General features: G+C 37.4%; 1 protein-coding gene across 3 annotated transcripts in view; it reads right to left on the reverse strand.

Annotated features, from left to right (window-relative positions):
* The window catches only part of cyb5r4 (cytochrome b5 reductase 4), a 67522-nt gene extending 51902 nt beyond the window's left edge, over positions 1-15620 (reverse strand). Inside the window, exons 1-2 of one of the 3 annotated variants that reach the window (XM_031901715.1) lie at positions 15206-15619; positions 8695-8848 (exon numbers count right to left, since the gene is read on the reverse strand). In XM_031901715.1, the coding sequence (XP_031757575.1) occupies positions 8695-8848; positions 15206-15280 (229 nt within the window). In that variant the 5' untranslated portion in view covers positions 15281-15619. 3 annotated transcript variants of the gene reach the window in all.
* Between the last annotated feature and the right edge of the window lie 5593 nt (positions 15621-21213).

The raw sequence follows: 21213 nt of genomic DNA on the forward strand, positions 1-21213 counted from the left end.
TAGGGCTCATGCATTTTTCATCAAGAAGAAAAAATGTCCTTTTAAAAATATATTACAATATATGTTCAAACTATACCAGTGTAGCATAAAAAACATTGTAATTTCCTTTAATATATCGCATACAGTTTAGTGCAGAGGATTTCTGAATTATGCGACCATACCCTTATTCTAATCCAGCATTATAATTTCTAAATATTTAGTGGCGAGTAAAACGTTTCTTTTTCTTAATATTAAATTCAACATTTTTTTTAAAATTGGATGCATTTTTGAAAGATTTTATTGAGGACAGTCACAATAATTTCTTATGATATTTACATTCAATCATTTAAGAATGTTCATAGTTGACATTTACACAATAAGACCATTTTTGTTTTGTTCGGTCTGTCCAGGGGCAAAGAACAGAGGCCTTTGTTTAAAAAAGCACCTTTTCTTCCCTTAAAAAACCCTCTCAGCTACTGTAAGCAGGTTTGGAAAACAGATTCTTATTTGCACCCTTTTTTCCATTTTCTTTTTAAAGATAGTAATTTTGTTTTAGCTATTGTGGTGTGCCCTCCAAAACTGTATTGTTTGACTGTCAAGGAGAAGTCAGCAATTTTCTTTTTTTTATGAACTGCTGTAGGGAGTGACAGTGAAGTGGATTACACAGTGCTGCTTAAGGTATTAGTGTAAAGCTTTTATCAGAAGCCTGTATGTTCCCTAGACTTTCCTTGCCCTTTAAAAAAAAAGTCTTGATTTTTTTTTTTTTTATTAAAGATGAATAAGTGATATAATATGGTTTTAGCTTGTCTGTGGAGATAAACTACATCTATATTTGTATGTATGTATGTAAAGCTTTATTTATATAGCACTTGTAGCATGCAAAATGTTAAAGGAACAGTAACATCAAAAAAATTAAAGTGTTTTAAAGTAATTAAAATATAATGTGCTGTTGCTCTGCAAAAAACTGGTGTTTTTGCTACAGAAAAGCTATATATAAATAAGGTGCTGTGTAGCCATGGGGGCAGCCATTCAAGCTGGAAAAAAGGAGAAAAGGCACAGGTTACATAGCAGATAACTAGTAGATAAGCCCCATATAATGGGGGTTTATCTGTTATCTGCTAAGTAACCTGTGCCTTTGTTTTGACTGTGATTTTAAAGAAACTAATGGAAGTCACATTATTAATTTGCATAATTGACAACAGTAAAATGCAATTTCGGAATTTATCAGTTTAGTAATCGGTACATTGGTACAGAAACGCATGATATAAATCTGCACTGGAGGTGTTTTTCAATCTCCATACATTTCATGTATATTTATTAGTATTATTATTCCTTGCTTCTTTAATGTATGGCTTCTTTCACTATAAGGGTTTATTCATAGCTGTTATTTTGCTACACTTATAAACATACCTGTATTGTAGGAACAAATCATTCTTATTTCAACAACTAAGTGTTTTTACTTAGTACAAATAAACATTTAGATGCACATTTATTAACATTCTGATTTCCGTGGTTTTAAGGCTCTGGCACGCGGGGAGATTAGTCGCCCGCGACAAATCTCCCCGTGTGCCAGAGCCCTTAGAGAACCACAAATAAACTATTTTGCAATACAGCTATGATTGTCTAGTCATTTATTAAAAGATCTGAATTGAAAAAGCATGAATAAATTAAAATGCAGAACGAAAAAGAAAAGGTCATGAAAACCATAAATTTCTGTTTTTTTAGGTCTTCTTACAAATCTTCATGGACTTACAAACAACTAAAAAAAGAATCCCAAGAACCTCTTTCTTGTTTTTCTTGCACTTTTTTGTGTAAAAAAACGAAAATGTTTTATGTGCCACGAAAAACACTTATACAAAACTTTACCATTTACAAGCTGTCAGGGTCATGTAGAAGTCAATAGGAGCTGTCCTAGCCAAACTCTAACAATCTTTATATTATCTATGTATGATGATTTAAATTTCTCCCTGTGCTGGTGTAGGTTTTGTAGCAGAGATAAGGTCCCCTGGGGCAGAAATTGATGTCAGTAAACAAAAACCCCAGTAAAGTGTACCAGTAACAGGTTTCTAGCAGAGCCTTTTAGCTGGTACATAGTTGAAGTGCTCCATTAGAGTTGTAATTTTCAGGAAAGTAGGGCAATTTATGTCAGCTCAGAGAGATGGAAGCTTGTTCTGAAAGAGTATGTGCTTTCTAAGAAAAGGTCATTAGACCACAGGATTATAGTGTAAATAGACATTTTTAACATAAAATGGAACCAGTACCTAGAGTGATTCTTCATCCTTAGTCGCATCATTTTCGAAGTTCTCAATTAGCAATACACCTGATCTATCAGATTTTTTATATATCTATATAGAAATATATATATCACTAAGTGATATATATCTCACTTTTGAAAAAGGCTGTGGAAACAGCCGAAACGTTAATTCCACTTTGTAAATAAATGTATCCCTTTAGTCCTTCAAGTGTGGTATCCTCTTCCAAATAATATATATATAATATATAATTAGTTTTGGAACATAAACAAATATATTCTTAAATAAACCTCTATGCACAATACATAAAGGGGCTGTGATAGCACATTTTTTCGTAATGCTACGCTGTTACTGTTATTGTTACTTTCTATTGCTAATCCTGGTTGATAAAATGCTTTTTTTATCAGGTAAGTGAATAATTACTGGGGGTGGCTAACATTTGGCACCCCTCAGTGATTGAGATGTTCCTTCTCCTTTCCTTTGCTGAAGAAGCATTTTATCTTATGTACAAGGATACAAAAATCATAATGACTGTACACTGTTGCTTCAGTGTTCCAGGCATAATAAGCAGTAACTCCAAGTATTACTCAAACTGCCCCTGGAGCTAGACTTACAGGAGTAACTAGGTATCTAAGTATCTAGTTTCTGGCAGGTCCCCTATGGAGACTAGCTCCACAGTTGGGAAGCACTTCCCCTGTGTATAGATAATGAGCCCAGAGTCACTAGATGAATACTATCATCCACCACCTATCCTGGTGGTGTCACACAATTAGGTTGGCAACAACAATTTTTTTAAGGAATCCAATTCTCATATTTGGAGAGCAAAATGTCTCATTGCATGACACACATCATCTTTTGTCTGCCAGTCACAGTCACTTGATTTCATTTACTAAAAGTAAAAATATAAATTTCTGCTTTCGTTGCAGCTGGCTGAAAAATGGTAATCACTCAATAGTTGCCATGGGATACTGCCCAGGTGCTGATTTATCCAGCGTTAAAGAGAAACTGACACCTAAAATTGAATGGTTTTTAAATATAGCATAACTTTGCCTTTGCATGAGCTTTATAATGTTGCCATAAAAGTATTTCCTGATGCTTTCACATTACCTATCTGGTCCCCCAAGTTCCTCTATAAGGGGGCTACCATATTTGTGCAGCAGGAGTCCATTAGCATTAGAAGCTATAACTGACAGGTTGAGAAGGAACAGTCAAGGTTGGCAAAACAGTCAGGTTTAGGAACGTCAAGAAACAATTACTTACAAAAGCAAACCTATCAATGAAAAATGATCAACATGACCTATTAGGTAACTTTTTATGTACATTAATATTTTGAAAAGTATTGTTTTCATGTTAGTATCACTTTAGGAAGTGAGTCCCAAGGCAATAAAACACATTTTCAGAGTAACCCTGCTACCAAACTACAATAAGTCATGAGGTTACAAGCAAGATCAAAGATCTGATTACGAACAACTTTTGAGACTTCTTGTCTGAAGCTTAGCACTGCTTTCTAATCATCCCAAGCAGCCTTTGCAAGATTTACTCTCAACCAATTCTGCAAAGTCAGACCATTCACATGAAACTAGCATTTAGTTTGGCAGGGAGGTAATTCAGCGAGCAAATTTCTAATTTCTACAAGTAGTAGGTCTTTAAAATCATGACATGAAAAAAGCTGTGCTTTTGTTTTAGGCTTGTGCGTGATTTGCTGATGGCCTTAGTAGATTTGGTACTTACACAAAGCATGAACAAATATTTCTTCATTTGTCTCAAAATGTGCATTTTGGGTATTGTGAAAATGCAAACACCAGCATCTTGAAATGTACATGCCAATAAAATATGACTGTTTCTAAGAGGGGTAGTTAATCTGTTAGTACTCCACAGTATTTTAAGAGAATTTTTAAGTTATTTCCATCAGTTTCTGTTTGCTAGAGCATAATTACCCAAGCAGCCAGGCAGCATTATATTGGTGATCATGACAACCAGACAGCACATTCTTAGTAACACTAATTATTCAAAAATCATACAAAATAAATAAATAGTGAAGATTAAATGACGAATTGAAACACAACAAAGGTTAATTTAATGGTGAACTACCCATTTAAATTCCATACAGACTAGAAAAGACTAGACTGAATCTGTCAGACAAAAGATTAAGCAACAAATATTGCAATATAATATTTATAATACATTTTGGTACCTTTTCAAATACATCAGGGTAGCACTGTAGCCACTTGTGGGCACACTGCAATACAAAAGTAGAACAAGTGCGCAAAATTGCTCCATCATGGAAAAAACACCTTCAGTTGTCAAAGTATAGATGCACAAAATTCTTGTTACACCAACTAGTGGTTATCTACTGTCTAATGATGACAAATAAAAAAAGAGTTGGAAAAAGATTCTTGTTAACCATGTATTAATACAATAAAGTATTTCATGGTCATGGTATTTTAAGGCTGTAGAATTATGAATATGTGTACTCTGCACAATACATCAAGAAAACAATAAATTGCACATATATTACGGTATTAATAACTGTAAGAATAGACATCTGATAGAAGAGTTAATAATAAAGAATTACTCACAGGATGCTTTCCATGCAAATTATGTAATGAGAATTACTGTAAGGGATTTTAAAAGAGTCTTGGTAAGGCTGTATAAATGCTGCATAACAATGTGAAGCGTGACAGTACAGTCATTGCTTTCAGTACTATAGTGACTGGGAAAGCTAAGCACTATGGCATGGTAAACTGTCTGGGAAGGGAGAGGCTCTGTGGTCGCAGGAAAGCTCGATCGTTCCCCCCACTGACGTTCAAGGCTGAATTGTCAGATATGGAGGTAGAAACAATAAGGATTCTACCCCCCACCTGACGATTCAGCCCTAAACACAGATTTTGCTTGGGCGCCTTCAACTGCGCCTGATCAAAATTTTTTGTCCCACCCAATTGACAAGACAACCGATATGCAAAGCTTTTGCAATATTGGTCATCTTGTTGATCTGCCATACACGCGCCAAGTATCGTATGAAACAAGGTTTTATATACGATAATATTGGTGCGTGTATGGCCAGCAAGTGTACCAGAAAGGCGTCTAACCTATTATTGAATTCTATGGATTTACGGGCTTTCCGTAATTCGGAGGTTTCTGGATAAGGGGTCCCATACCTGTACCCTGTTTGTGCAACAACTTATTTTTCTTTTATTAATAATTATTCTGTTAGCACCAGGGTATGTTTCCCCAAAAAAGTGAGTACATAAGGCTTCTGAAGAACTACATATATATGTGTTATTTAATTTTAAAACTCATAGGGGCCGATTCACTATAGGTAGTTAAAACGAGCGCTAACAATGTTATCGCTTCTTATTTTTCGCAACTTAACGCACGATTTACTAAAAGGATACTTGCGTTAATTTAGACGCAATGTTATTTGCGTTATTTAAGTCGCGATGAGAGTTTTTCTTGCGTTATTTTCAGCGCGTGCGTTAATTCCCGCTGCATGCGATATCTTTCGCCGCTTGCTATATTAGCGCACGATTTAACGCACGTAACCATTACGTTAGTAAAACCACCTTTCTGAAAATTAACATTTCCCTGAAAACTGGAGGATGCATGACTCTACCGCCAACACATACTTGAAAAAATCCCACTGCAAAGTCCGTGTTGTGTTGCCAAAAGCTCACCGACCACAATTTTATTTAAGTACCGCCTGCCCCAAGTAGACTTATGCGATATTTTGTGCTTCATATGTGTTTGTCAATCATGCGTTAGTATTAATTCTATGTGCATATTAGCGCAATGCGTTAAAATTAATGCCTTGCGATGATCCGTTATTTAGCGCATGAGATATGCGTCTTAATACATGCGAAAAGACTTTGATGAATCGGTACTTATCGTGTCAATTTTAACGCAAAACACCATGTGATAAGCGTTATCGCACTTTAGTGAATCAGCCCCATAGTTTTTTAAATTGAATAGCTTAAAACAAAGTTCTATGGACCTGAAAATAAAGTAAATATAAACTGTACAAACAGAGTATATGTCTGTATACAATCTGAATGAAAAAGCCTTTAATTTGTTTATACAGCTGCAGCTATTGAAAATGGAAAAGTGCATCTCAGAGGACAAATTATGCTAGCTTTTATGTAAATAAGCCCATCAAAATGCAATTCCAGTTTTAGAGCAAGAAATGCTGAGAGGGTTCTGTGCCATAAGAACATACATTTTGCTAAATACTCCATTGTAAATAGTACAAAAAAATTTGGGACAAATTAAAAAAATTATAATAATTTTGGAGTAAAATGTACATATTGCCCTTAGTTACTAAGGCTTGGTGTGGGTTTGTGTTGTGAATTTGAGGACCTAAGACTTCAAACTCCACTGAACAGAAACAGATTTGAATAATCTTTTTAAAGATGGTAGCACTATATAAATAAGTGATCAATAACAATATAGCTTATCCATAAAATCCTGTGACTTTTTGTCACATAAATACGGAAGTTGAACATTTTTCTCTTTAACCCTTCCTTATTCTGTATCCTGACGAATCACTAAGGATTCGAGGTTCTGCCAAATCTAAAAATAGTGGATTCAGTGAATCCCTAACTACATCATTATTAATATGAACAACTGTTTTAAAGGAGAAGGAAAGGCTAATAAAGGAGTTAATCTCAAGCTGCAGGCATACCTTCAGTTTTCTCAATTGTGCTCTTAAGTCTCTACATATTTCTCCTGTTCAGATGATCAGAAGCCTCATAGGGAAAAAAAAACCGCTGAGCTCTGTAAAGAAAATTCTCATAATGCCAAGTTCTTGCACCACGACCAAGACTGCTGTACATGTGCAGTTTGTAAGACTATGGGGCATATTTACTTATCCACGAACGGACCGAAAGCGGTTTTTCGTAACGATCGGTATTTTGCGACTTTTTCGTCGCCGTCGCGACTTTTTCTTATGTCCTGCGATTTTTTCGTCGCAGTTACGACTTTATCATATATTTTCCGCAACTTTTTAGTCGGCATCGCGCAAAAATCTGATTGGTTTTTCCGCCGTTTACAATTGCTCAATACGAAAAAATAGCGTCAGCGCCAAAAAAGTTGCACAAAATACGATAAAGTCGTGACGGCAACGAAAAAATTGCGCAAAATACGAAAAAATGTGACGGCGAAGAAAAAGTCGCAAAGTTTTTGTTTACAATCCGATTTTTTCCTATTCGGGATTCTGATTCGTGGATTAGTAAATGTGCCCCTATGAGTAAGCTTCCTTGGCTCAGATCCACATTCCTAAGGGTGGAGGGAGTTCTTAGCATTCTTGAGGGAGGGGGGAGCAGGAGAGGGGAGAGAGGAAAGAGCTGTGCAGACTCTGGCACAGGAAAAAAAAGAGACAAGAAATCCTGTTTCTTTTGTGAGTGCTTATGGCTGTATTTACATAGACCTTTCTGATAATGCTTACTTAGTTTTTACCTTTCCTTCTCCTTTAATAGTGTTTTACCAGCGCTCTCTGAAACCAGCTGCTAAGTTAGCATGAAATATATAAGAAAAACAGACAAAAAAAAACTGACAGTTGCATGTAAATAAGAAGTTTCTTTTAAGTCAGTTTTTAGATAATAATCTTCATTACACCTCCAAACTCATTAAGGGATGAAACATTTAGTGGAAATGGCTTCACAACGTTTTGGGGCAGATTTATCAAAATCTGTGTTTTTTTTACAGTCCAAAAAAAAAAAACACAAACAGTTTTCAAAAAACTGGAATAGGGGCAATTTATTCATTTGTGTGAGACTTCTTTTCAGCAAATGTGATTATTCTGTACAAGTTTTTTTTCTTATATGTGCTAGTGCTCGAGAAGGTTCTGGCAGTTTTGTTTTCCCCATAAGGGCAAGGGCACACAGAGCATTGGCTCCGCTGTTCTCAACCCGCATTTTTTCTGCAGGCTGAGTGAAGTAGATCTGCTCCCTTCTGCCCCTTTGTATAACTGTATTGACAAGCACAGCTTCCAACTGTGTAGCAGCTACATGGAGCGGAGATTGGCCAGAAAATACCTGCTTTCGCATTTTTTGTTCAATCTTAGATTCTGGTCTGCTCCGTGGGGCTACACTCAGTCAGAAGCTGCGATTGTCAATTTAGCTATACGGAGAGGCAAAAGGGAGCAAATCCACTTCTCTCAGCCTACAGAAAAAATGCAGGTTGAGAAAAGCAGAGCCCTCATGCCCTTAATGTGCAGATTTCCCACACCTTGTGTCTCAACCCTTTCTCCTTGTAGATTGTAAGCTGTTTTGGGCAGGGCCCTCTTCACCTCTTGTATCGGTTATTGATTGCTTTATATGTTACTCTGTATGTCCAATGTATGAAACCCCCTTATTGTACAGTGCTGCGGAATATGTTGGCGCTTTATAAATAAATGTTAATAATAATAATAATAATAATAACTAATATACGGTAGTTTATAAGAATGTGCATTACTTTAATTACCTACCTCTAATGCAGATCCAACAGTCCTCTTTCTTATTATGCTGTGCAAGTTCTTCTTCAGTCACGTCAATTAGTCTTCCCTTCAGCCCCGTCAAATCTTTTCCACTCTTTGTTAGTCGGATCCAATCCATAAGACTCCTGCCAGGCTTCAACGGTACCTGATTATTAGTTAATTAAAATATATAACTGTTATCATTGCCAAGCTAAAAGATGTTATGTAAGTTATGTAATAATGATTATGTTTCTGGTCTGGCATAAATAACCCCTAATGATAAAGTTTTCTCTTGCATTCTTTTTTAATCATCCCTTAAAGGGTATAGATAAATAAGAAAATGCTATTTCTACATTTATTTATGCCAACTGTAACCCTCTAGGTATTTGTCTATATTTACTAATTAATTATAACAATTTTTTTTACAAGAATTACATAGCTTCTAGGAATAACTTTTTAATTAGGCTGGAAAATTGCATCTTGTTTGGGTAATATCATGGTACAAATTGAGAAATTACATGCAGGGCTTTTAGTGTGAAAAACACATGTAGGAGGAGGCACATGTAGGAGGCGCAGGGCGGAAATTTTGGCAAGTGCTTTTTTTTAGGCATTAGCCTAAATTATTCAGGTGTTTTGACCAGAAAGCATTAGCTTTCAATGCTAGATGCAGGTATAGCTAGGCATCCGTAATGTGCCCTTAAACTGGAAGAACCTGCTATTTTTTAAATGCTTAAATCAAATGAAGACATAAATCCATAACAATCAGCCAAACTGTAAACACTTACTTCTTGGCCAACAAATCCAGCACCATGTTTATATTTGAAAATATCTGCAGTTTTTTTGGCAAGGTCTTTGGGGGGTAGTAAAAAAAATGCACAATTCACATTTTCATATATTTTTTTAAATTACAGGCATGGGACCCATTATCCAGAGAGTTCCAAGTAACAGGAAGGCCATCTCCCATAGACTGATTTTAATCAAATAATTCAGATTTTTAAAACAGATTATCCTTTTTTCTCTGTGCCTTGTTGTTGATCCTAACATATAATTAATCAATATTGGAGGCAAAACAATCCTATTGAGTTTATTTAATGCTTAAATTATTTTTTAATAGACTTACGGTATGAAGACCCAAATTACAGCAAGACCCCCCAGGTCCAGAGAATTCTGGATAACGGGTCCTATCCCTGTATAGTTTTATCCTTTACAGATTTTGTGAATGGGGGGAGGGATTAGAAGAGTCCAATCTAGACTTCACAAGCCAAAGAAACTAATAAGGTATCTATGGCAATGGAAAGGCACATTCTTTGCTTTGTCAGGTAACCACCTTTCAGGCCTGCCTAAATGCCATTCAGAATCTCTTTAGCCAAGATCTAAAATCAGCAGATTTACTAGCTAAAACTCCACTTGAAAGTCGAGCCTCAGGGTCCTCCTTAGCTCATGCAAAGAGTAAAGATACTGGAAAATATTGGTATCATATTGGTATCAGTAATATCATAGTTCTAAGATTATCAAGTACATCATATAAATATTAAAGGAGAAGGAAAATAATTTTGGCATTTTACTGCTAATAGATTTGCCAAATTAGTGCCACCCAGACCAATATATTTATTCTGCAGAAACTATTACTATACTAAACAACTTTAGAAGCTTTCTCTGTTTGCTTAAAATAGCAGCTGCCATTTTAAGCAGCTTTCTTCCTGCAGCTCTAGCCGTTATAGCTGAGATCACACATACCTAAGGGAGGGGGGAGGGAGTTCTTAGCATTTTAGTGGGAGGGGGAGCAGGAGAGGGGAGAGAGGAGAGAACTGGGCAGACTCTGGCCCCGGGAATTAAGGATTGTTTCTGTCAACACACAGCCCAAAAATCTGCCCAGTTTAACTACCTACCTACCTACCTACTCAGAAGGGATAACCCCACCGTTTGGAAACCCCTGCTTACATCCTACATAGCTTACTTTTCTATTGCATTTACCGAAGGGAGTTTTAAGCTGCTTTTGCTAATATTTTCATGTGTTATACTACACAGAAAAAGTTAATAAAATCTGCTTATGTGGGTCAAGTTCCCACAAGGCACATGAACTACATGGTCAAAAGCTGCTATACAAGCCTCTTTTCCTCTGGGAAAGCTTTTCACAACATTTTGGAACACTGTTAGAAGAATTTGCTACTAATTAGCCACATAAGTATCAATAAGGTTGGGCACTGACACTGAGGATCAGGCATGGCTCACAGTTGGTGTTCCAATTCATCCCACAGATGTTCAGGGTGAGATCTCTGTGTAAGCCAGTCAAGTTCTTCAGTCAGGCCACTTCCATCTGAGCATATTTTTGTACTGCCCTCAATGTGTGCATAATGGTATTAATTGTGCCCCACAGTTAGGAAGTAAAAAATAGTACAGAATGTAATTGTATGCTGTAGTCCAAAGCTATGCTTTCAACGGACTATTGCTATAGCCAGACTCAAAATAAATGTACTGTTCCTTTAAGCCAAACTCAACCAAAGCTGCCCAATCAAAACGATATCCACGGTCTAAAATATTGGGGTTGTCCAACACAATAAAACTCGTGTCATTATATGACCAGCTTTACTAGGGTTTCCTAAACATAAGTTTTAAAGAAGTAATAAAAACTAACATTTTCCTTAAAATGCTGTAACATATGTTATCTCCCTACAAAGGCTAACGGTGCATCTTGTACTAAAAGCAATCAATGTTGTGTTTGGTATCCCTGTAATGTCACAATACTTACAGAGAAATTAGCCCATCTAAAAAGGCACTTGGTGTTACAGTAATTAATGAGGAAGGAAACTGTTTGCACACAATTTCTAGTTTAAGGTACAAAAATGTAAAAACAATTTGTGCCTGAGCTCTTCCATGATTGAAAAAAATAAGGTGTTTGCCATTTCAATGTTAAATAAGTTGGCATACCAATTTTTCACCAGATCCAGTGTGTTACCAGAGACTGTATTTAAACTAGCTCTGTAATCACTTGAACTTAAAAGGGGTTGCTCACCTTTAAATTAACTTTTAGTATTATGTAGAGAGTAATATTTTAAGACGTTTTGCAATTGGTCTTCGTTTTTTATTATTTGTAGGTTTTGAATTATTTTAGCAGGTCTCCAGTTTGGCCTTTTAGCAGCTATCTGGTTGCTAGGGCACAAATGAATGAATGAGAGACTGATATATGAATAGAAGTGGACCTGAATACAAAAGTAAGTTATGGAAAGTAAGAATAACAATACAAGTGTAGCCATACTAACAATAGTTTTCTGTCTGCTGGGGTCAGTGACCCCCATTTGAAAGCTGCAAGGAGCAAATAATTTAAAAAAAATATAACAAATATATACGGAAGACCAATTGAAAAGTTTCTTAGAATTGGCCATTCTTAAACATACTAATAGTTAACTTAAAGGTTAACTACCTCTTTAATACAGTGGACAGGCTAACAAAGAACTGGAAGCCCCTGTGAGAGAACAGCATCTCTAATAAGTATATGCAGTGGCAGATTGTTCTTGTTAAAGAGCACACATCCCCTATGTTTCCACCACTGGATGTGTGGGCTAATAACGCCTGCACCCTGGATGAGAGCAACAATAGGATTTTTCTAAGAAATACCCCCTATAGAGAGTTCTGCCCCCCCCACACCAGGAGAGAGCACCTGGTGTGGGCAGCCACGTTGGGACATAATGAGAGAGTGCTACAGCTCAAACTTTATGTGAATGTGTGTAACACAGGACTGTGGATGTGCATGCCAATCTACTTCACATGCATGTGCATAACGAATGAGCTGAGGCACTAGCTCATTATGTAGCTCCATCCTGGTGAGGGGGCCAGATCACTGATGAGAGATTTTATTTTTAAAACACTATTGTTTTCCCCATGTAGAGTGCGAGGAATATTGAGACCGCGCAGAGGTGGGATTATACCTGCCCCAAAAACATGTATAAATCTAACAAAGGTATAGGGACCTGTTATTCAGAATGCTTGGGGCCTGTGCAAGGGGTATTTCCATAATCTGGATCACCATAATTTAAGTCTGCTTAAAAAAAACATTTAAAAATTAAATAAACCTAACAGGATTGTTTTGGCCCCCAAAAAGAACTGATTATATCATAGTTGGGATCAAGTAGTACTGTTGCATTGTTAAAGAGAAAAAGAAAATAACATGGGCTTTGGGTAATTCAGAGCTTTCTGTATAAGGATCCCATACCTGTCCACTGATGGGGCATGTTCTGTGCGTGCAATAATTCATATTTTTATATCTGCCCATTTAATCCGCCAACTTTATTACTTTTGGATAACCACATATAGTCCTGATAATTCAGTTAGTGGGTGGGTAATACCAAAAGATTAGCCTGCTGTCAACACAAGATTCTGTAGGAAAGATGATCATTACAAGTTTTTGCAATGAACGTTAATAGCTCCATTACCCTTAAAATGCACTAAATATGTTGCAGTGTTATAGATGGTACAAGATTAGTATTAATATAAATAAAGAAACTTAGAAAGAAAACGATTTCCTTTTTCTCTGTAATAATAAAACTGTGCCTTGTACAGTTGTATGGATTCATATTGGTAGCAAAACCAACCTACTGGGTTCATTAACTGTTTAAATGATTTTTACCAGACTTAAAAGTATGATACCAGACTTAAAAGTATGTGCAGTTTTGAAAGTATTTTCCCACTAATGCCTAAATGGGTCATTTACCCATTAACTTTCAGTATGTCAGTTCAGCAACTTTTCAGTTGGTCTTCATTCTTTATTGTTTTCTTAATTACTTGCTTTCTTGCTGTGACTCCTTCCAGGTTTCAAAAGGGGTGGGTCACTGACCCAGACAGCCAGAAAAAAAAACTATTGCTTTGAGGCTACAATTGCATTGTTATGGTTACTTTTTATTACTTATATTATTATTTAAACCCACTGCTATTCATATTCCAATTTCTCATTCGAACCACTGACTGGTTGCTAAAGTAATTTAAACCATAGCAAACACATAGCTGCAACATTCCGGAGAGCTGCTAAATATAAATCTATATAATTCAGAAACACCAAATAAAAAATGAAGACCAACTGCAAATTGTTTTAGAATAGCACTCTCTAAAACATACTAAAAGTTAATTCAAAGATTAAATTAATTTAATGTTATTGGTTTACATAAAATCAGAACTAATCTAAGTTATTGTTATTTGCCATAATAATTAATAGTAATTGATACCCAATATCCAAAACTTTTGCATTTGGCAAAATTCACCACAAGATCTCTCACTGAAAATCTGAACACTCATTTTGCATATGTAGATCTAGGCAAAGTTATCAATTGGGCATCATCAAGTCAAATCATCAGTCAAATGCCATGTAGCCTGGGTTCAGTCTAGCAAATCATGAAAAACATTAAGAATTTAGCCAAATTTACAAACCAAATTTCTTAAAATATATAATATACATTATAACATATTAACATATAATCATTTAGTTGTAACTGGAGACAAAGGCACCTAACTTTTTAGAAACAGCTAGTAGGCTGACATATTTCAGTAATAACTATTCAGTAACAACCATTAAGTAATAACGTACACAACAGTTTACACTGTTCTTTAGTTGTGATCAAAAAGTAAAACATCACCAACACATTTGTGAAAGTGCGCATCTAGATGTCCAAGCCAATGCTGACAAGCCAACTAGATGTTTTATTGCACTGCCAAAATTTGCCACTAATGAGACACTGACCAATAAACACAATTCAATGTGACCATGAGTCTAATCTAACCTAATCAAGATTCACATTATATGTAATTGTAATAGATCCCAACGAAACCAGATTTCCAAGTGGGCTTTCTTTTAAACATATAATGATCCCCTCACATTGTATAAATATGACATTATGGGGCACATTTACTAATCCACGAATCCGAATCACGAATGGAAAAAAAACGGATTGGAAACAAAAATTTCTGAAGATCGCAAATATCACGAAAATGCTTACGAAAAAAATCGTATTAGTCACGATAATATCGTATTGGCGATCCGAAAGTCACAAAATTTTCGTACCGAACAATTGTAAACAGCGGTAAAACCTTTCAGATTTTTTCGTGCAAACATCCGAAAAGGTCGTGAGGTGTACGAAAAAGTTGTGCGGACACCCGAAAAAATCGGCGAAAATACGCTCGGAGCGTTCGCATGATTGCTCGAGCATTCATGCTTTTGTAAATGTGCCCCTATGTTTCACTGTACCATCCTGCAGGAGGCAAAAGGCAGGAGCAATCAGTCAACTCCACCAAAGCCAAAAGTTGCAAGAATTGTGACTTTTCTGGAAATACATGCTTGCCTACCTCTGTCAATTGTTATTATATTACCTACATTAACACTGAAATCAAGCAGAATTTTTTTTCTGGTGAATCCCAGCAGCAACCATAACAAGCTTCCAGGTATGTCATTTCACCTTTTAGGAAATCTCAAGAAGAAAAAACAGAAAGCCTGTAAAGTCCACAGCCTATCAGTAGACAATGAATCCCATATCCGTACCTTGCTTCTCCCAATTGCGGCAACCCTCTGCTGGGAGCTGGGGGCAGGGAATGACTGGGACGGGACGTTCAGCATCCTGATAAGAAGTTAGGAAAGAACAGAAAGTGCGACTTGCCGAGGTCAGCAAGGAACTGGCAAGTTAAAACACCCCAGCGGCAGATAAAACCGGAGATCGGCACACATGGAGATGTTTATCAAGAACCAAAATCGTTCTTAAGGCCAGTGATATGCAAACCGGAGCACGCTGCCAAACCTTAGGATACAATGTGCCCACTTGTTCCCCGCAGTTCTCTTACTACCAGGACATTTGTGATGCAAGAATTAAAAAAAAAAATGACGCGACCGGCTTGCACACAAGTCCAAGAATCTGACATCATATAACCACGCCTATCTCCGCCCACTCTACTGATGTAAAAATGAAAAGCGGAAGCTGGGAACCTTCTTATGTGTAGTGTAGAAGTCCTTCCTTTTATAGGCGGTAACAGTTTGCGATTCAAGCCTCGATTTAGCGTCAGACATAATGGCACAAAAAAAGTTGTTACTGATACCTGTGCTTCTGCTTTTACTATACAGTTCAAAGAAGGGCAAGGAATCACTCGGTCCAGTGAATAATAACAGACTGGTTATATACTGACAGTACGAGCTGTCTGCTAAAGGGGTTTTAAACCCAAAAAAAGGGACTGATGTGAACTTAGGGGTTATTTTTTAATCCACTTTGCAATTTACATGCATTTTTCTATTTTTAGCATATTATGTTTATGTACCAGGTTTATTGGATTTACTGAGGGCCATCAACCTGAGGGTAAATTGAATAGAGGAAGTGCTTAAAGGAGACATATTGGATAAATGGGAAAAAAAGGTAATTTTGTAGGCAATTATGAATAATATCTGGTGCTGGTTTCCCTTTGGGCTAAACATTAACCCTATCTGTAACAATGGCCCCTTTATTGGAGCTCCCTATAGATCATATCACTTCTGTGTCTGAGTTTGAAATGAAGAGTGGGCGTGTCCTAACAGTCCCTGCCAGAAGCACAGTAGGAGGGGGAGAGCCAATCACAGCCCTGCACTCACACAAGCACAGACAGGCTTCAGTTCCCTATCAGGTCAGCCTAGCTGCTGATTGGTTCCTATCCTACAGTGCAGGGTACGGAGGGCCGCCGGCTCCCCAGCTCATCCAGAGAATTCAGCCAGCAGGAAGTGGAACAGATGGGTGGGGCTAGTGGGGTTTTTGTGGAATTTCTCAATAAATCAGTCAGAAACACAACTTTTTTAAGCACAATCCTTCTATATTTAGAGGAGTATAATTCACAGGTACATTCATAATTTTTATAGGATATGTCTCCTTTAAACAGGGTTGCTGACTCTCTGGGCCATAACCCTGAAAGCCTGCTGCTAATAAAACTGAGTATATCTCAGAAACCACTTAACATATAAACTATATGAAAACTGCAAAGTGCTGGGAGACCACTCAGTATGTTTATACCAATTTGTTTACTTATGTATAGATCTGTTAACATTAGTGAAAATAATACCATGTTGATATACAGTGAATATAAAAAGTCTACACACCCTTGGTAAAATGTCAGGTTCCTGTGCTGTACAAAAATGAGACAAAGATAAATCATTTCAGAACTTTTTCCACCTTTAATGTGACCTATAAACTGTAACACTCAATTGAAAAACAAACTGAAATCTTTTAGGTGGAGGGAAGAAAATCAAAAAAACTAAAATAATGGGGTTGCATAAGTGTGCACACCCTTAAACTAATACTTTGTTGAAGCCCCTTTTGATTTTATTACAGCACTTAGTCTTTTTCGGTATGAGTCTATCAGCATGGCACATTTTGACTTTGCAAGATTTAGTAACATAGTAACATAGTAAGTTGGGTTGAAAAAAGACATACGTCCATCAAGTTCAACCATAATGCCTATATATAACCTGCCTAACTACTAGTTGATCCAGAGGAAGGCAAAAACCCCAACTGAAGCCTCTCTAATTTGCCGCAGAGGGGAAAAAATTCCTTCCTGACTCCAAGATGGCAATCGGACCAGTCCCCGGATCAACTTGTACTAAGAGCTATCTCCCATAACCCTGTATTCCCTCACTTGTACTGAGAGCTATCTCCCATACCCCTGTATTCCCTCACTTGCTAAGAATCCATCCAGCCCCTTCTTAAAGTTATATAATGTATCAGCCAGTACGACTGATTCGGGGAGGGAATTCCACAACTTCACAGCTCTCACTGTAAAAAATCCTTTCCGAATATTTAAATGGAACCTCCCTTCTTCTAAACGGAGTGGGTGCCCTCGTGTCCGTTGGAAGGACCTACTGGTAAATAAAGCATTAGAAAGGTTATTATATGATCCCCTTATATATTTATACATAGTTATCATGTCACCTCTTAAGCGCCTCTTCTCCAGCGTAAACAGACCCAACTTGGCCAGTCTTTCTTCATAACTGAGACTTTCCATACCCTTTACCAGCTTAGTTGCCCTTCTCTGGACCCTCTCTAACTCAATAATGTCCCGTTTGAGCACTGGAGACCAAAACTGAACAGCATATTCTAGATGGGGCCTTACCAGCGCTCTGTAAAGGGGAAGAATAACCCCCTCCTCCCGTGAATCTATACCCCTTTTAATACAGCTCAAAACCTTGTTTGCCCTTGCAGCTGCTTCCTGGCATTGCTTGCTACAGCCAAGTTTATTATCTACAAGGACTCCAAGGTCCTTCTCCATTATGGATTTGCCTAGTGCAGTCCCATTAAGGGTATATGGGGCTTGCATATGTTTACATCCCAGGTGCATGACCTTACATTTATCCACATTAAATCCCATCTGCCACTTAGCTGCCCAGATTGCCAGTTGATCAAGATCCTGCTGCAGGGATGTCACATCCTGGATAGAATTGATTGGTCTGCAGAGTTTTGTGTCATCTGCAAACACTGATACATTACTCATAATGCCCTCCCCTAAGTCATTTATGAACAAATTAAACAAAAGTGGACCCAGTACAGAACCCTGAGGGACCCCACTGAGAACCTTATTCCAAGTAGAGAATGTACCATTAACAACCACCCTCTGTACCCGATCCTGTAGCCAGTTTTCTATCCATGTGCAAACGACTTCACTAAGACCAATAGACCTTAGCTTAGAAAGCAGTCGTTTCTGGGGAACGGTATCAAATGCTTTGGCAAAATTCAAATAGATTATATCTACTGCATCCCCACTGTCCAGCTTCTTACTTACCTCTATTTTGCAGAAAATTCTCCAAATCTGTCAGATTTCGAGGGCATCTCCTGTGCACAGCCCTCTTCAGCTCACCCCACAGATTTTCAATTGGATTCAGGTCTGGGCTCTGGCTGGGCCATTCCAAAACTTTAATCTTCCGGTGAAGCCATTCCTTTGTTGATTTGGATGTATGCTTTGGGTCGTTGTCATGCTGTTCAACCTTGGTTTCCTCAGACCATAACACATTTTCCCACATGCTTTTGGGAGACTTCAGATGTGTTTTTGCAAAATGTAGCCTGGCTTGGATGTTTTTCTTCGTAAGAAAAGGCTTTTATCTTGCCACTCTACCCAACAGCCCAGACATATGAAGAATACGGGAGATTGTTGTCACATGTACCACACAGCCAGTACTTGCCAGATATTCCTGCAACTCCTTTAATGTTGCTGTAGGCCTCTTAGTAGCCTCCCTGACCAGTTGTCTTCTCGTCTTTTCATCAATTTTGGAGGGACGTCCAGTTCTTGGTAATGTCACTGTTGTGCCATATTTTCTCCACTTGATGATGACTGTCTTCACTGTGTTCCATGGTATATCTAATGCCTTGGAAATTCTTTTGTACCCTTCTCCTGACTGATATCTTTTAACAATGAGATCCCTCTGATGCTTAGGAAGCTCTCTGTGGACCATGGCATTTGCTGTGGGATGCGACTAAAAAAATGTCAGGAAAGACCAACTAGAGCAGCTGAACTTTATTTGGGGTTAATCAGAGGCACTTTAAATGATGGCAGGTGTATACTGACTCCTATTTAAGATGATTTTGAATGTGATTGCTTAATTCTGAATACAGCTACATCCCCAGTTAGAAGAGGGTGTGCACACTTATGCAACCACATTATTTTAGTTTTTTTGGTTTTCTTCCCTCCATCTAAAAGTTTTCAGTTTGTTTTTCAATTGAGTGGTACAGTTTATAGGTCACATTAATGGTGGAAAAAGTTCTGAAATGATTTATCTTTGTCTCATTTTTGTACAACACAGGAACCTGCCATTTTACCAGGTGTGTGTAGACTTTTTATATCCACTGTATATACTATGAGCAAGGCAGACAAAGGTATTATGCATACAGGGAAACAGTATATATATATATATATATATATATATATATATATATATATATATATATATATATAACATTTGATAATTTTTAAGATTTTTAAAATTTACTTTGGTTTTAAGTACATAGGAGATAATATTTCTTTATTTGAAGATACAGCTGCCCCTGAGCCAGTATTTAATTGGCCAAGCCGGAAAAAAGACACTTGAGGCCTGTGCCAGTAGTAATAAATTACCGGTAATTACACCACAAGTAAGCACTGTTTCAGGTGTCCAAGAGCTAGCATGGTTATTTTAGAAGCAGATAATCTTTTGATGAAGCCTTTTCTGGGTCCTGGATGCACATTTACATCAGAGCCACTCAGTTGTGACAGCCCGGCAGCCAACAACTCTTTTTATAGGTCAAGTAAGTTTATTGGCTGATTTTTTCGGCAAGCGGAAAAACGCTTGCCGAAAAATCAGCCCTACGCCTGCTACTTGTGCCTGCACCCGAATGAATGGAATACGCTCGGGTGCAGGCACATGTAGCCGATATACGCACAAAAACGCGTGAGAATGCAAAGTCTCGCGTTTTCTTGCGTATATCGGCTACATGTGCCCACACCCGAGCGTATTCCATTCATTCGGGTGCAGGCACAAGTAGCAGGCGTAGGGCTGAATTTTCGACAAGCGTTTATCCGCTTGCCGAAAATTTCAGCCCTACGCCTCTTGTGGCATTAGCCTTAAGGGAGAGATAGAATAGGCAAACCTGTTTGGTGCTGTGCCTGTGCAAGATTGCGAGTGTGACTAATGCATTCGGTGGACCAGTATTTGTTGGGTTAGTTCTGCAGAAACTCGTACCTTTAATTCACCCTGTCATCCCGCACAGATCTACACACAGTATAAAGAGCAGTAAATAAGTAGAGAATAGCAGCAAACGTGTAATTGGCATGGGGGGCAGTGGTAGAAGCAGGTGTCACTGCTGTGCTGTCTGGAGAGATCAAAATCACACTGCTGCTAAATTGTTTAAGGGAAAACGAAGTATGTCTGAGGAGATGTCTGCCTGAGTTATAAGGACAAAAAATAAATAAACAAAATAAAATGTAAGTATTATATGGTGGTGTGTGGTCTTCGGTGTTTATTTTTCCTTTACACAATTTTGGTTTCATCAGCCAAAAAGGGAATTGTAATTTTATGTTGTACAGTACATTAAAAATAAATATTGAAAAATTTTTAAATTTAAGAATTCCTTTTCCTTTACAAGAACCCCAGTGCCCATATATGCACGTACTTATACAGGCCTATAATTTCACATACTATATATACCATTATCAGCACTAACTGTAGATTTTAAGATTACAATAGCCTTGCATATTATGCTTGCTCAAGAAATCATCCAAGTCATTCTTAAAGCCATTAATAGAAATTAATACAATAGTTAATACGAGCAGAAGCAGATGAAACTATGCAAATAAGCTGTAGGGTGCTTTGATCAAGCCCGTAGATATTTAGATAAATGGTTTGATTTTGAGCCATTTCCTTACAGATATATTTGAGATGCCATGACTAAATGAGATTGTAAAAGTTAGTGAAATTCTATTTTACAGAGTGCAATGAGTACTGTTTGCGGAAGTCATGAATAACCTGTGTACTGATAAAAGGAAAAGACTTAACCCAGGCATTGTTAAAAGCGA

Source organism: Xenopus tropicalis, chromosome 5, assembly GCF_000004195.4.
Source record: "Xenopus tropicalis strain Nigerian chromosome 5, UCB_Xtro_10.0, whole genome shotgun sequence".
In the NCBI taxonomy this organism is placed as follows: Eukaryota; Metazoa; Chordata; class Amphibia; order Anura; family Pipidae; genus Xenopus; species Xenopus tropicalis.